General features: G+C 40.4%; 1 protein-coding gene across 2 annotated transcripts in view; it reads right to left on the reverse strand.

The window, feature by feature from the left end:
* Window positions 1–17,680, reverse strand: part of ajap1 (adherens junctions associated protein 1) — a 59,253-nt gene that overhangs the window by 11,191 nt on the left and 30,382 nt on the right. For both annotated transcript variants that reach the window (XM_076878311.1, XM_004570935.3), the window contains one exon: window positions 11,687–12,429. In XM_076878311.1, coding sequence (XP_076734426.1) covers window positions 11,687–12,429 — 743 coding nt within the window. The remainder of the gene's footprint in view (window positions 1–11,686; window positions 12,430–17,680) is intronic.

The raw sequence follows: 17,680 nt of genomic DNA on the forward strand, positions 1-17,680 counted from the left end.
GCCTGGCTGCTGATCCAAGCCAATTTGTCTTCGGGAAACGCTCAAAAGGAAGTGCTGCTCGGTCATTTTAGAAAGCACACAACGTCTCCTCTGCCTTCCAACTGTCTAAACAGCCTCTTCTTAGACAATAAACTTAGATGGGCAGGACCATGCAAAAGACATACCAGGTCAACCTTGGATTAATGATATCTCCGGCTGGCTCAGGGAAGCCTTACCTTCCCAGTGCAATCAGGGTCCCTTGCCATGGCAAAGGCACATTAACTTATCTGGCAAGTCATTTGCATTTGCCTCATATCCCCTCTGTATCCTCTAACCCCCCTCTCTGCCTGTGCCAGGCTTATGCTGAAGCTGTTAAGTTGAAAGTGTTCAGCTGTAAATTAACATCTGTCCAAATTCAGGCACAATACAGCTCCAACCTGACCTTGATCGATAGTTGAGTTGTCCACTGAGGATTGCTTCATTTTATATCGATGTCAGACTGAAAGAGGGGGACTTTCCAGTCAGTAGATTTTAAAATCAAAAGCTGCACTAATTTGATTTGTAAAGCCATTACTGATTAAATCCCATTATGGGACAGAATTAGGCTGTGTTCCTTTCCAGCCTCCTATGGACACTCCTCAGCTCAGGAAACAAGTGGAACTTCAATTAGTAAATTACAAACTGCCATTAACTGACAAATATGATGATTGATGTCTGTAAACATGTTCAGAATTCTATAATCTTGTATGAGGGGAATGTGATTGGCTACGCTAGGCAAACATTCACATGCTGTGCAGGGCTTACTGATGCGGCTTTACATCTTATTGTGGCTGTAGCTCAGGTGGCAGAGCAGGTCAGCCACTAACCTGAAGGTCAGTGGTTCGATCCCAGGCTGCCTCCTGGCGGCATGCCAAATATCCTTGGGCAAGATACTAACCCCATGTTTGCCTACTGGTGGTGGTCAGAGGGCCCGGTGGCGCCAGTGTCCGGCAGCCTCGCCTCTGTCAGTGCGCCCCAGGGCAGCTGTGGCTACAATGTAGCTTGCCATCGCCAGTGTGTGAATGACTGAATGTAGTGTGAAGCGCTTTTGGGTCCTTAGGGACTAGAAAAGCGCTATACAAATGCAGGCCATTTACCATTTATTGCTATTTTTTAATGGTATTTAACCCTCTCAAGGCAGGCGTTGCAGATTTGTAACAAGTAAAAGCTAACAACCTGATTACCCCACATACATATTTTATGAGTTTTTTTTACTCAGAAGTACCACTGCAGGTATTCTTTTGTGCATTAGCAACAAAAACTTAATTTGAGCCTGAGAGGGTTAAATCAAAGTTACTTCCAGCTGCCATTCGGAGCCAAAACAAGCACACTTTCATCACATGTCCTTTAATGAAACAACTGTACCCAAGAATGTGAGGTCCAGCAACACAAACACAACATTAAGTCTATTGCATCTTAATTTTCAGGGCAGTACATTTAAGGCTGTGGGAATAATGGAGCAGATAATGACACGGGTGACAAATCTGAGTGCAGAGGCTAGTTCTATTTTAATCCACGACTGCCAGTTGGAGGGAGGGAAATTTGGCCTCTCTATCTAAAACTCATTGTGTCCTGGCAGTCAGCTTGAAAAATCACCTTTGGCAGTCACCTTGCTTTAGAGATACCCAGTTAGATTTTGTTTGGTCAAATCACTGCCAAACAAAGAGCAGCAGAGAGTCACACAGGCAGAGGGAGGAAGGAAGAGGAAATGGGGACATGAAGTGATACAAAAGGGAAGGGACTGCTGGCCTGTAACCTCTGTGGAGCTCCCATCAATGCTCCCAGCAAGGAATAAATGAGATTTTTCACCTTCATTGCTATGACAGTTTGATGAACATGTCAACAAAAAGAAGTACAATTAAATTAAATTTCCCCTTGCCACCTATTTTTAATAAAAGAGCGACAGCTTAGACACAAAAACTCTGGGGAGTCAATTAATGTGACGTTAATGCGTCGAAGACAAATATCTGTCTCATCAAAGCAAAAAGGTCAAAAGAACAAAAATACAGTAACATTTTTACAGATATATGTACACCAAAAATAACAGCCCCACCTTCACAGAGTGGTGGAGCATTGGAGAAAGAAAACTTCGCCTATGTCGGTGCAGCTCTAGATTGCCTTCTTTAAAAGTGCAAGATAACTGATAGGGGATTGTGAAGTCCAGGTTCTCTTCTAGTTTTAAACCATCAACCTTTCTCTTTATGTACATAGTTTATCTTCTCTAATTCTGGATGCCGTAGTTAGCTTTTCCTACCTGTTTTGCACCAAACATCAGGCACAGTCAGCAGCTAAACAGCCAGGCATTTCTCTCAGCACATTTCTTAGTGGACACAAAACTAATACCAGTGAATATGGGACTTTCAGTCTGCTCAAAGTGTCAAGCAAAAACATTTTATTGACATGTGTGCCATTACAATTGTATAAAAAATTTGGTGTTGTGTTTACTCTGCTGCCTCCAAGTGGAAAAACATCCACTTTTTACACTGTTGCTGCATTAATCTGAAGAATCACATCTCTAATCAGAAGATTTACTAATTTATATTTATAAGTCACCAATTTCTTGAGTTGTGGAGTGATGGTTATGGCTGTTTTTATGAAGGAAAATACAGTCACAGCAGTTCTCTCTAAAAATCCAGTATGATTTATATGGGTAAAACTCCTCAGCCGTCAGTGTCTTGAAATATCACTTTGGCTTAAAATGTTATGCACACAAATTGTTATTTTCCCTTATAGCTAACGGGTTATTAAATGAGATTAGATTTATTTTTAGCTTTTGAATAGTGGCAGTTGAGTCAGACCTGAAAGTGTAGCAAGAAAACAGCATGTTGACATGAAACAGCTGGCCTGGGATTGGCTCAACCCAGGCAAATGCTGACTGCAAGCTACAGGGACATCATTTATTTTGATAATATTAGCAGTAGTCGTTTTATTTGTTCAGTGGCATATCAAAATTTCTTCTTGTGCAAACACCATTCAAATCGTCTCCATGCACAAGGAATCTACTTTAGCCTTTCTAAACAGTAGTTGAGATGCAAGATCTGTCTGTCTGCTGTTTCATTCGTAAATTAGAATGATGCAACAACTCAATGGTGATGGTGCTACAAAGAAAATCTATATTTAATCACTGTGCATATGTATGAGTTATTGTGTTAGTGTGAGTGTGTGTGTGTATACTGCATCGTCTACATGTAGTGGGTTTAGGCATTATTTGCAAAGTGATTTAGAGGTAATGGCACCAAAGCCCACGCAGTATTTGCTTAAAAGCACCTGAAAAATGTAGGAAAGGGTCCTCATTTGTAAACCAGACTTTTAGCTTATAGAGGTTGAGCAACCTCATTTCCACAGAGAGCAATGTGTGTTTGTTCTGGCATACCCAATACATGCCTATATAAACCCTCCAAGACTGAGCAAAACAGGTTAGGAGAGGGCTTCCATCAAAGGTTTGCCTACTGATAGCTAGAAACTGCCAATTAATGCTGGTGTCAAAGTGTCAGTCTAGGGCTGATTTCCACAGAGTCACCGAGCAATCTAAAATGCTCACTGAAGAAGCGGACAAGAGAGCTGAATGAGGAGCAGGGAGAGGAAGAAAGAGAGCGAGAGGGGGAGAGGAAGAAAGCTAAAGATCGGAAACAATTAGTCTACAGATCTTTTCTCTCAATGTCAAAAGCATTGCTGCATAAGTCAAGCTCAATGGCAAATGCAACAATCCATTGCCAAAAAGAAAAAGTAGCTAGAGTCTATTGCTCCAGTAAGGCCTTTTTTCCCCACAAACATGCGCTCCTCTTCTGTCCTTCTCTGTATTAGAAACAGCAGGGAGCACACAAGAGCTCATCCTACAACAAACAAATGAAAATTACTGCAATTTTCAGGAGGGTGTAAAATGGCATTGCTACTGAGGCAGTTTCAAACAACCTTCTGAAAAATCTGTGTACTATCATGCTGGTGACAGGGGGCATTTTTGTAAACCAAACAAAAAGCTTAGCTGAACTGCTGACCAGGCGATTGGACCTAAAACTGGCAGGCAATACAATATCTCTCTCTCTCACTCTCTTATTTTTCCAACAAAACCTCCAAAAATAAAACAAATAAGAGTTTGGAGAAGTCATATTAAAAATTGTCCCTAAGCACTTTTGATTGACAGAACAATCTAACATAGCCAAAACAGTGTCTCGGTCAACATCTGTAGTCTTCTTCCTTGAGGCGGACGTGTCAAGCCACGGAGAAAGAGCTGGAGAAAACAGAAAGTGAAACAGCATCTGCTCAGTGAAGCCCGCTCAGCTCCTCTTGGCTGAGATTTCTGTAAATCAGGAACAGGGGGGTTTGACTCTGCACGCCTGTCGCCGGGCATCAGCATTTAAGTCCAGATTTAATGCTTGAGAAAAGGAGATTCATTTTTACTCACTTTATTGAGAGTCAATACAGAGAGTAAAGGCAACCTTATTGGATTGCCATGGTAACTGTTGGGAGAAGTGATTTCTCTCTGTCTCTATGTGTATCTCTCATTGTTGAAGAGGCTGCATTGTACGCCTATATGGGTGTGCACAGGTCAAAAATCTGCATTACAATGCTCGCCGCGCTGCCTTCTTTAAAAATAGATTGCTGGGATGCTTAACGTACATTTTACATGCTCTCACTTTGCTCCGTAGTGGATGTAAACTCCATCCACTTTACCCACACGTCCATCACAAACTTGATAGCGTGACGTGATTTGTTACCACATGGATCCGTTTAGTTTAAATACCTCGAATTCATACGCTGAATGCTGTTCTGTGCATTTTAAACATCCTCTACAAGCAACCGACAGGTCCGCACGGCTCAACGGGACCGTTCGGGAACACGTGGTGGCGTTCGATGGCCCAACATAACACTGCAACATTTAACCTTGCAACCCTCAGATCATCTAACAAGGCCCAAGTTATCAGTAGTGGCTTTGCTGACTGGAGTTTTAATCATCTCATATCCATAATGGAGCTGACAGCTCCATCTGCGTGGAATAGAGGGGGGTTGAAGTTGCTAGCAGCACAAACAACAGGAACAATCAGTGAGCATCTGGAGGCTCCACAGCTATAACACCCCCCCCTCCACCCGCCTCCGCTCCCTACCCTCAGCTCCTCTATGATGGCCAGAGAGAGCAGGATCAACAGGAGCCTGTTTGCTTACAGTATCCCGAAAAACTCCAATCCAAACAAAGTAAAATGTGTAACATGCACAATGCTGGCATATTGTCTCAATACAAGAAACTACAGATTGCATGTTGGTGATTAACCACAAAGGTTATAATACTGTGAGAAAGCATTTAATTACATAATCATAAAAACCTACGGCTGCAAGCCAATAAAACTTCACAGGTGTTAAACGGATGCCCTGACAGATGACATGCATGAGAATAGTTCAATCTCTGTTAATGAGACAGAAGGCATGCGAAAGCTACTTCCTTCACACAGATTAAGGGCAACATTCACTTCTTTATCTCGGTCTAAACAATTTGGATTTTCACCAGTGCCAGAAAGAACCATCCCTTTTGTTGTCCTGTGCATCCACGCCAACAGCGAGTGGGAGTTAAGACACATAGCCTGTATTCAACAAGTGCAACTCAGTCAAGCTGCGGCAAGCTGTTGTGTACTTTCCCTGTGTCACTACGTAGCTGGTTTTTCTACCAACCCAAACTGGTTGGAGAAATGTCAGAGTAACTGACTGGATCCCACGGCAGGCGTGAGGAAATACAGCTCAAATGTTCATTTCTGGACACTGACATAAATATAGAAAGAAACAAGCTTTTGATGGTAGTTGGATCCAAATGAGCTGCAGTCTCTCAAGAATAATAAGGACTTCCAGAAAATCCAGAAAAGATTATGACAAAAAAATATGGGAAAAATTGACAGCAACAGTCAACGGTGCAAACAGTACAGAAAACTTTCTGCTGCATAAAAGCTCAGCGCAGTGCAATCCTGTGGCATAGGTGGGATTATTTTCAGGTTTCAGTATAGTTCTGTGAATTCTGCAGTCAGGATCAGGACAGTTTCCTTTCGCTTTGTGTGACCAAAATCAATGTTAGAAAAGCACAAAATATGAGCTCTGTTTTCCTCCTTTTGTGACTCGAGTCCCAATCGTCAACACAGGTGTAACTGCCTGTTGCCATGGTAATGGCAGTCTTAGGTTTGATTTAGTCTGGGGTTAAGTTGGAATTTTTTTTATATCTGAAGACATTTCCGCTAATGACAGAATAAACCTGGTTTTCAAAGTGCTGTGGAGCTTGCTTTTCTACATTTTTTTCTATCCTTGTGGTCATACAGGTGCAACATGCGTTCAGAAATTCACCATCACCTGAAGTATTAATGATTTTATCGGAGCACAGTCAAGCAACAGAATGTAACATTCAGACTACTGTCGGAAAAAATCTACATTACTTCTATTTTCTTTCTTTTTTGATTTAAAAAAAAGGCTTTTTGGATACTTCCTCTATCACTGGCAAATCCTTGTGAATAAGAGAGCAGTCGAAAGTAGCTTCCTCTACTCTCTGCCACTCTCTGCTCTTTGCATTCATGTTTGACAGCGATTACACTCTGAAATGATTACAGTCATGTTACACACACGCCATATGGGATGACACCAAGTACATTCACGACTTGCGTTTGTGCAAGCATACAATATTCATGAGTCATAATGTGCATTTATTGCATGGCTGCATGTCTCTACTTGTACTGTGGTCTCATAGTCAGTGAATGCCTAAGCAGCAAAGATATAGACATTTTCTGAGCTGCTGAGCTAAAGCAACTAAGTGATTTAGTATAAGGAAGTTCATTTGTGATCTGAATATGTATCTAATTATTTTAGGAAACGTGCTACCAGCCCATGCTGCGAGGACCTTTTTGCCTTAGAAAGTCTATAGACTGCATCAACACTATAGATGAAGAGAAGAAGAAGGTACTGAAAGTAACTGCAAGGATGAATGTACCAAACAAATGAATATTTAATTAGTCAATAACTGGCTCTGTTAAATACGTAATTTCTAGACATCTTTTTCAGCTATTTTGCAGCTTCTTAGCAATCATTCAGAGCATTGCAGAAACCATTTTTGTAATTAATCATCCAACTTGAAATAACACTTCTGGCATTTTTAATAATTTAGATTTTTTTATAGAATGTCCGTGACCCTAAATTGTATATATATCGATGAAGATGGAGGGATGGATGGATGGCAGAACCCCGGAATCCAGAATGCATGCTATGAGCTAACTGTCATTCTCCATCGATACTTTAAGAATGCAGTTACTTTTGAGTGCCCTTGGTGCTGCACAGTGGAAAATGTGGCCCTCTCCCAATTTTTTTTGAGAAGAGCTGCCATCAAACTCAAAATGAGCTAATATTTTTTCTTCAATAAATAAAGGGCAGATTTTCTCAATTTAAACCTTAATTTTTTTTCCATTTTACACGGCATCCCAACATTTTTCAGAATTGGGGTTATACATGCTTATTGATACTGTGAATATAGGAAACAATCAAGCACAGGAGAATTACAACAGTAATTAAAAATGTTTAGTTTAGAATAACTTGGTTAGTAAACAGCATAAGTTGTTTAAATCCTCATAACATTGAAACTAATAGTCTCTTAGGTTCTTCTCATACTGGCTGCAGATGACTTGACCATGTTTTGAATGTGAACTGAAATGTGGCGGCACTTCCATGTACATGAAAATATTGTATCATTCACCTGAAATAACTGCCACAGTTAACTTAGCAGAGTGAGTGAAAGCTTCGAGGATGGCAAGGCACAACCACGGAGCGAAAAGTACATTCAGCAGATACCAGCTGGGTGCCAAATGCGCTTGAACTCTCTGCATGCATGCATGATGCATGCACAGTCTTTTGCACTGGTTATGCATTTTTCAGAGCAATGCATCTACATTGCATGCATGTGCACCAGCTTCTCTCCTACTCACTACTAACCTTAAATGGACTTCGACACAGCTCTGTTTAAGCACTGACATTTAGGTTGGTCTTGTACGAAAAATAACTTTCATCTAGGGCTGTGCAATATGACCAAAATCTCATATCCCGATATAAGAATTCTATCGTCCGATAACGATATAAATCACAAAAATGTAAGATTTTCTGTAAATTCTGTGAATCTCGGGCAGCTCGTCTTGCGGAAAGTGTTTCCAGCTGCGCGTCATTTAGCTGGAGTCTAGTGTTTTAACCTATGCATGAACCATACATTTTTAGACATAAGTTGTAAAGGCCGCCGTTTTCTTTGTATTTATTACACGGCGTGCTGCGGGGAAAAGCCTGTTCTAACGTTTGAGTCTAAGGTTTATTTTTTAGCACCTGGCGGCTCTTTTTTAATTCTCATCCGTAGATAATCTGCTCTTTCACGTGATTCAGTTTATTTTGAAAAGTCTCAACAGGATCTTGAGCTTTATTGTGAAAGGTTTACGTGGAACATAAACAAGCGGACACGCGATGCTGTTACCGTCGTTGTTGCTAACCACAACGCATAAAAACAGGCTCTTGTCCGTCCGTAGTGTGGTTATATAAAATATAAGAGAAAGAGAGAACTTTAAGAAATTAATATAGCCACTACAGTGACCATCAAAACGATGAAAAAATATTGCTGTAAACAGTTTATTTTGCGACACCACGAAACAAACGATAGCGTAAAATGAAACGATAGACGTTTTTATATCGTCATCCGATATATCGAACAGCCCTACTTTCAGCAGTTATTTTGTGACAAAGCAGCCTTATGTCTTAGGCACTGACAGATTAGATGCCGTTGTTAGCATTGCTGTCAGATGATGTCAACTCATCTGCCTGTTAAAGTTAACATTGCATGCAGCGGGCAGGTTAGACACAGTAGACATCCGGAAGTGCAGTCATCCGGTTGTTCAGTCTGACGTCACTAGCCGTGTCTGGGTCTAAACTCCGCTGCAGGTCCATATATCAAACGATCACTATGGCATTACTGAGAGTTGAAAAACTGTCTAAAGTATTTCATCTTTAATAAAATGATCAGCCTTCTCCTCTACCAGGTGTAACAATTGAGTTTAACATCCAGGCATCCATGAAAACGGAATTTATGACATTTAACAGAGTTAGAAGTTAGCAGGGAGTTAGCTCGCTAGCTTCTATCTAAATACAATATAGCATGTCCTGACTGCGGGGTTTTGGAAACAAATTAAAACGTACAGCTCTGCTATCACTTCCAGCATAAATGAAGACAGAAAACTAAACAGCAGTGACGTTTGTAGGGTTACTGAAGTTGGGCTAGCTGGTATATAATGATGTGCTACGTGACCGCTAGCGACACAGCTATGTTAGCATAATATAAACAAGCTAACTTTTTTTTCCACTCGATAAAAGTTACCGTGAGTGTTCTCGGTGGTCAGGAACAAATGTAATCGCATGGCAGGATGCTGTAAAAGGACCAAACTTCAGCCAGGAGAACAACTGAGATAATCCATCCACAATACGAGGTTAGTCATTCATATACTGCTGCATGGGCTGGGCTGTAGTTACATCGTAAGGTTTTAAAAACTGAGCTTAAATAAATGATTAGCGGTAATAAAAGCCGAGGGAGGTCAACAGTGGTCGCTGACTGTTTTAGGAGCTTTTTGAGATCAAATAGAAGAAAATACATAACATTAAACATGTTAACAACACAAAAGCCATATTAAACGCAGACTACTTTAGACCCGGAAGTAGGATTCGTCGCGTCATCACTGAACAACCGGATAGATCTTAACCTTCTATGAAAGGATTTCCTGTGAGGGATAGTGGTAAGAGAGAAGGAGAAACCTAGATAAATTAAAATAAATTTTATTAACACCTTTCCCACTTTAACAGAATCAGTTTAAGTTTGCAAGTGAGAGGTTATCCCACTGCAAGTTTCATCAATCATGACTAAGAAATTTTGTATGCATCCACTAAGACAATTCAGAGATATGAGAGTAAGAGACAGGCATACAGTGAAGCGCCTCTCCATCTGCAATGCTTTCAATTCAGCAGCAATCCAATGCTGCACTGCTCGTGTGGTAATTACATCTTGCCTTGGGGCTAATATGAGGCAGAGGGTTAACGTGTTGTGAAGGCAGAGGGAAAATTTCTGCTGCGATTACACACCCACTCTTTGCTCTGAAACATGATTCTCTTCATCTGCTCTGATCAGACACAATGTGCTTATTGATACAATAATATTCAACCAGTTGGAGGGAGAAAAAGTCTCAACTCTCCTTTCTTATCAGCTCTCAGTTAGCTGTGGTGACTGATTTCCTCCAGGATACAAGCCATCATCTGAATCACAGGTGGTCTCACACTTACCTCCCAATCAAGAGAAAATGAAGAGATCACAACAACACTGACAAGATAATTATGTCCTGCCATTTCATTTTGCATGAGCTATATACAGTTCAATCACAGTGCAACTTATATGTATGCCACTAACACTCAAGGCTGTTTTGGGAGGCATCGTTGTTCCAGTATAGGGCTTGAACAGCACTGAGTAACAGCAAATAGTTCAAAGTGTTCATTATCTGAATACTCCCACTGCAGGATGAACTTTTCTTGATTCCTCTAACATTTATCATTGAAACTGAGTAAGTCCTTCCTTATCTTTGCATACTTTTATGACATTTTTGCTACTGCACTAAATGGGAAAACTTAATTTACCACAGTTATTGTTCCTAAGTTGTTAAAACATAACTTACATAGGTCATTTTAATAAAAAAAAACATGTTCCTCATAGACATAATGACATACTAAATCTAATAAGCCCGGCAGGAGAAGATTGTGTTTCCACATTACAGAAGAACTGCCCATAAAAATCCTTGCCCATAAAATGCCCACCACCGGTATTTCAGACCTGAGGGCTACAATATAGTCGAGGGCATAGTCTGTCAGTATCAGCGCCTATATCTCTAAGCTGCAATATTATAGTCATGAAAGCAGATCATCAGATGTACAGTGAAAAGGTGATTATAGAGGCTTATAATCAAACAAACAACAACCTTTATTTATCACATAGACAATTAAACAGGGTACAACATGTAGTGAAATTCTTGCGTCCGAGCTGCGGACAGGCTGCAGACATAGCCGCGCCATTCCAGGGCTTTGTTTTAAGCATGGGGGGTCTAGCCAGGACCGTTACTGGCTAGACCAGTAAGGGTGGTAAATGTGTGATGGTCACACATTTAACCCCTTTTCAGTGTAAAAGCAAAGCTGTATATTTCAGATTCATTTGATTTTCAGTTTGTCAGAGAGTGGCCAATTATCCATAGATCCATTGGGGCTTAAACAGATTATGAATTTGTTAGGAAATGTCATTAACATACGTTTCATTCCTATAGAACCTGTTTTACGTGTATATATACCTGTAAACACAACTGTGGAAAACTTGTCATATCACAAAATAAAGCTCTGCAGAGAAAAGCCAATTCATAATTTATTTATAATGTTTTCAGAGCTGATTTAACAAATGTGTTACCTTTATCCGCTTAAGGTTCCCCTGAGAAATGTTTTATTAAAAAGACAACCTGCAAAGGAAAATCTAAGTAGCATGTTTGGACACTGCTGACTTGAAGAATTACCTTCACATCACTCTATGTTTGTCTGTTTAACAGTTACTGAGAGAAAAAAAACATATCTATATCTATATATATCTTATATCTCTTACCTGGTGTGTCCCCTGGTGGGTCTAGCTTTGGTGGTTTGACAGACTCCGTGTTGCTCATAGAGGACTTGGTGGTGCTCTTGGACTCTGTTGTGGTCACCACAGTGAACGTCCTTTGGGAGAGCCTGGTTGTAGTGCTAGTGGTTGTGGCCACTGTAGTAGTTGCAGCCCTGGTGGACGTTAAGTTTGGCTCCATTTTGCCATCCTCATCTATGCTATCAGTCCCCGTGGGTCCCCAGTCAATAAATCCAGCCACTGTTGTAGTCCGGCCCTCCTGAGACTTGTCATAGCTGTCCCATTTGAGCTGCCTCCTGGTTCTAATTAACAACCTCTCGCTTGATAAAGCAACTGGAGCTTTTGCTAATACAGCCAAAGGATCGCCCGTCTCTTTTTGAGAGTATCTCAGCCGGCAATTCTTGCACGCTGCTTGTCCTTTGTGTGCTGGCTTCCAATGCTTTTGACCTTTAACTTTTGGCACTATTCCTGCCCTGCTGTCTTGGGGCGGAGGAACAGGGCTGAGGAGCCGGTGGGCTAACGGGCTCACTGTTCTCCAGTGAAGCATGTTAGGCTTATCCCAGAGGGGCTGCAAGCGAGGCCGTGAGCGAGGCACCGGTTTAGGCGTGAGTTTGATCCCCAGACCTTGACTGAGAGGGCTGCACACAGAAAAGTCCAAGGTAAGGTGAGTCATGGCTAGCAGGATCCACACCCGATGCCCCACACAGCTGCCTGGCTTCAAAGCAGACGGACTGCAAAGAGAGAGTAAATGAGAGGCAGCGTTTTAGATTTAGCACTAAATGTTAAAAAAATACAAATCAAATTTTCTCCGTCTCCCATCCTACCAAGTTTTAGCTCTTTTGTCAAGATGCACAGCAGTAATTATCCCCTATTTACACACTTAGCAAAGCTTAACTCCAAGTTCTGGAAAACACACCCAATTACACTATGATAATAATTAGCCTCGCAAAGTGATTCTTCAATAACAACATAAAGGTCAGACGCAGGGTAAACGTTGCAGAACATGGGAAAGATTCTGGAGTTGCTCTTTTCACTCTCAACTGTAACAAGCAGGGAGGGCGAAGCTGCAGATTCACATCAACCCAGTGATGATAACGACAACACACAAGGTCAGTCCTCGTTTAACTGATCATCATCATCATTTTCAGCATTATCTCCTCCAAAACACAAAGTCATCTGATTCCCAAAAGGGAAATCTGGTCGTGCAGAGAAACATCTAAGAAGGTTTAGTGTAACAATAATGGGAATGCACAAGTGAGCTTCACATATAACAGGTCTGCTTCGGTGTGTACATGCTGTTATTTTCAGTCGTAGATTCCTTCGCTCCTCTCTGCTGCTTTGGGCACTGTGAACTCCCGCTGGGTCCTGCCTTAATATGCACCACTGTGCACTTTGACTCGCAGGTGTCTCCGTAGTTTGCGGCTGGATTATAAAATCGAATCACTGAAGTTTGACGTTGTATTTTAGCTTTGTTGAGGTTGAGTACTGCTTACAATATGATATCTAGTGATATTAACTTTTACTTACCTTGCCCTCTTATACAGAACAGTGAATTACTATGTCTGTCTTTTTACATGCTTTGTCTTTTCAAGACTTAAATGTTATTGCATTTTAGTTATATAATTTACCTTATTTTACTTGCTTTCTGTAAAATGTCCGTGAGAATATGTTAATGTTTTCACTGACTGTTGATGCCGATAACGCATGTGGAAAAAAATTACGTGAGGAATCAAGTTATGCTAGCTTTGTGGAGAAGTTAGCAGGTTACTTCCTAGTGCAGCCGCTCAATGCCCGGTGAACTCAAAAACCTACTTCTAGTCAGAGAGGAGAGAAGCTGGAGCAGACAGTTTAATACAAGGCAGCTTTTCTTTATCATTTGTTGTCAGAATGAACAGTGATCGCCTATAAGGCGAGGTGTCATGGCAGTCTTTTCATGACAACAAAAAATGAAGAGCCTTATTGTTTCACATTTGTGAACACTGCGGAAAAAGCCACAGTGACAAACTTGGGTGAAGTTAAATGAAGAAGTTATGAACAAGGGCGCAAATTAAAAGTGTGGATCACGGTGCAATATTTTCAGATGAAGCATGATGACTACGTTGCAGAAAGCTTCACTTATATCACATGTGCGTACATTTTTTTCATATTTTATGATGTCCAAAAATAGATTTTGTCCCTAAGTAAACTTCACCTCTAGACAACATTAACTGCATGGCAAGGTGACAGACAAGCTGGCTGTTCGGGCTTGAGCCCCATAGCAGACTGATTCTAGAGACAACCTTCAGGAGCCCCTGGGACAAAGCTACACATTGAATCCTAAGGGAGGAACCTCATTATGGGCAGCTTTCATCTCTGCTGTCCTTGGCCAATTTAAACCCATACGGAGGACTTTTGTGGAGAAGTAATGATGGGTGGGAAAGTTTGAACGGGTCTGTCAACAGTCAGAAGCAGCATTAGACATCTTTTGATCATATAATCATAAAGTCTCTATCATGTTTCTATTACAGTTGTCCAAATAATCAACACTCAGCTACTAATCGATACAAAAACTACTACCGGATTAGATACTCATTTGCAACAGTCTCAATACAGACAGTACCATCTTTGCCTCCTCCAGTTGACACACAACTTTACCTTAAGCCATTTAACTATTATGCGACAGCCACATTAGCCATGGGTTATTATTCAATTCAGTTCAATGTAATTCAATTTTATTTATCTAGCGCCAAATCACAACAACAGTAAGGTAATAATACATACAGAGAAAACCCCAACAATCATATGACCCCCTATGAGCAAGCACTTTGGTGACAGTGGGAAGGAAAAACTCCCTTTTAACTGGGAGAAACCTCCAGCAGAAGCAGGCTCAGGGAGGGGTGGCCATCTGCTGCGACAGGTTGGGGTGAGAGAAGATGTGTTTATAGGATAAAAGACATGCTGTGGAAGATGCGAGAGATCAATAACAAGTATGATTCAATACAGAGAGGTCTATTAACACATGTTGAGTGAGAAAGGTGACTGAAAATGAAATACTCAGTGCATCACAGGAATCCCCCTGCAGCCTACACTTATTGCAGCATAACTAAAGGAGGATTTAGGGTCACCTGATCCAGCCCCAACTATATGCTTTAGCAAAAAGGAAAGTTTTAACCCTAATCTTAACAGTAGAGATAGTGTCTATCTCCTGAATCCAAAACCATTATCAAAACAGTGTCTAGCTAAATCCAATAATAACAAAGTGACATTAATGTGGGAGCTAGGCAGTGCTTGTTGAATAGTATAACACAGTTATTTATACTTTAAGTGTTAAGGTTCCCTTTAAGTCCCAGATCAAAGCAGAGAAAAGTCTACTAACAGCGTGACAGAAACAGCGGCAGCCTACCTCACCAACTGCATTTGATAAGCAATGAAAATAGGGTGCTAAGTCACCAGCAGAAAAAAAGAATGAACTGGGATGTAGATAAATACATTTGCACATAACAATATTGTTTTAATCTATTTCTGCCTAACTCTTAATTTTCTACCCACTGATGGAAAATGGTATTGAGTATTTGTCGAGTGTAAAGTTCTAGTATCATGATGACCCTACTAACTATACTACGGTGACATTTGATGAGACAAACTAAACTTTTTAAGGTTGTATCTACAATTGCTTTGATCATAAACAATGCTTCTTACAAGCACATGTACACAAATAGGACAAAATAAGTACAGCGTGCCAAGAGCCTTGCTAAATCATTTCTACTCACTAAGAATACCAATTTTTAAAAACAAATTAAATGTATATTTCACAGGCGACGGTACATATGTCAGTCCCCATACATTTAATCTCCGCCTGACCCTCTGCATAGATTGTTGCCTCGAATGTAAAAAACAAGAAGAGAAAATGTGGTTTTTGGATTTGAGCTATAAACAAGGTTCAAAGCGCTTCAGTGGCATAAAAACATATTAAAAGATAAAACCGTTGCTGCCTGGCAGTAATATTATAACACTGCTTGTCACTTGAGGTGAGCTTCACACTTTTTGAACTTGTTCAATTATAATTCAAAGGTAATCCAGCATGCTAACTAGAGACCTTTACAATTATTATGTAGACAGGCTGCCCATGAAGAATGACAACAGGCTTTTATTATCACCAGCGTTCCATTTTTAAGGTGTGAGAGACCAGCCGACCACTAACTGATAAATAATTTAGAATGACATCTTAATTGAGCTGTAAATGGTGACTGATGTGGTCAGGAAAGAGCTGTGACAAGGTCATTTGATTTTTGACAGTTAAAAATATGGATAATAATTTGTCTTGTGAGTGTTTTGGCCTTGACCTCAGACTGAGACCTTGGCACCTGCTCAACCTGCACACTTCAGGTGAGTAAATTTTAACACTCCAATCCAAATTATGGCAATACATGATAAGGAAAATGGCTGTTAGGAATATTATTATTTTACAACATGGAAAAATGCGGTGTAAACATTTTTTGACCATGTTTGTTTGCTGTACCTCAAACATGATCAGAACAATGTAAGCAAAAATAACCCTGAGGAGAGATGCCTACAAAAGGCAGCAGAGAGGACTTTTATGATCTCACTCACGCAAGTCTCTGATATGATTGAGTAAGATGGAAGTGTTGTTCTTTTTTGCCAGCGGTACATAAGTGAATAACAACCACAGACAACAAATACTGAGCTCATGCTGGGTATTGAACTTCATTCATTAGGGAGTGGTAGGTAACTTTTGTATGTTATTCATTGTCAACTGAACATTGAGAGCACAGATGCAAACATTATTCCTAAAATAAAAGGAACTTCTTTCTGTGCCTGCACCATCTTTAGTATCACAGCTGTGGCTCAGGCGCTAGAGCGGGTCATCTGCTAATCATTAGGCTGGCAGTTCGATCCTTAGCTCCTCCAGCCTGCATGTTTAAGTATTCTTGGATAAGATGCTAAACCCCGAGTTGTCCAGTAGGTTCGCTTAATCATTCTTAATTACTTTGAAAAAAGAGGAGAGCATTATGTATAAATGGACCAAAATGCTTTGAACCATAAGGAGGAGCACCTATAAGAAGTCAACTATAGGCTGATTAACTTCATTGTGGACTTCAAGGTTTATGTTTTATTAGCCTATTTTGACTAAACTGTCTGATCAATATTAAGAAGCAAAACCATAACTTTTTAAAAAAGTCACGGCCAGTGTTTTATATAAAGTAGCTATAATGAGAGATCTTTAAAAAATACTGTTATTACTGCTCTAAAATTTATCTAAAATTAAGCAGTGTTCATAAACTTGATTCACTAACATGCTGATGTATTTTCACTTGCCTTTCATTCACATACCTTCTACACCGTGAAGCAATGTTGGTGTTGAATTAGACAGAAAAGGAAAAAAAAGTTACAGCAAGAACAACACATGCTACAGATAAATTTCCTTCAACCGATGTTTTCTAAGAACAGCACTTGCATAATTTCAGAATTGCTAATACTCTTTGACATCCTGCATAATGAAAATATAATCTACAAGTATACCGCACAGATGGCGGAATAATTGCAGTTTTCACAGCATGAACATACCAGATTGCTTTCTGGTTGGATTGTGTGTCTGGTGTCCTATTTTATGAGCACATGCTCTATCATACTGTCAATGCTAACTTCAGAATATAGGTAAGCCTTGCCGATATGGCAGGAAATCCCTTTAGTAGAGCTTGTGACATCTAATGACTCACTAATGAGTTTCTCGGGCACCTTCTTACATGCAGTCTTTCCACAAGAAGGAGTATCTCATGCACATGTTTACTGCAGACTTGGTGAAGTTAACCGAAAGCCAATTTAAATGCATTATTCAGGCATCATTCAGTGACCCTACAGGATACTTTTTAGTCCTGAATCTCAGTATGCCAGCCCCATTTTTGAACCCAGACATACAGGGAATGAAATTGCTTTGTGAAGTTACGGACCAATCCGTTAATTAGCATGTCTGCTGGCCTGGAG

Source organism: Maylandia zebra, linkage group LG20, assembly GCF_041146795.1.
Source record: "Maylandia zebra isolate NMK-2024a linkage group LG20, Mzebra_GT3a, whole genome shotgun sequence".
NCBI lineage: Eukaryota > Metazoa > Chordata > Actinopteri > Cichliformes > Cichlidae > Maylandia > Maylandia zebra.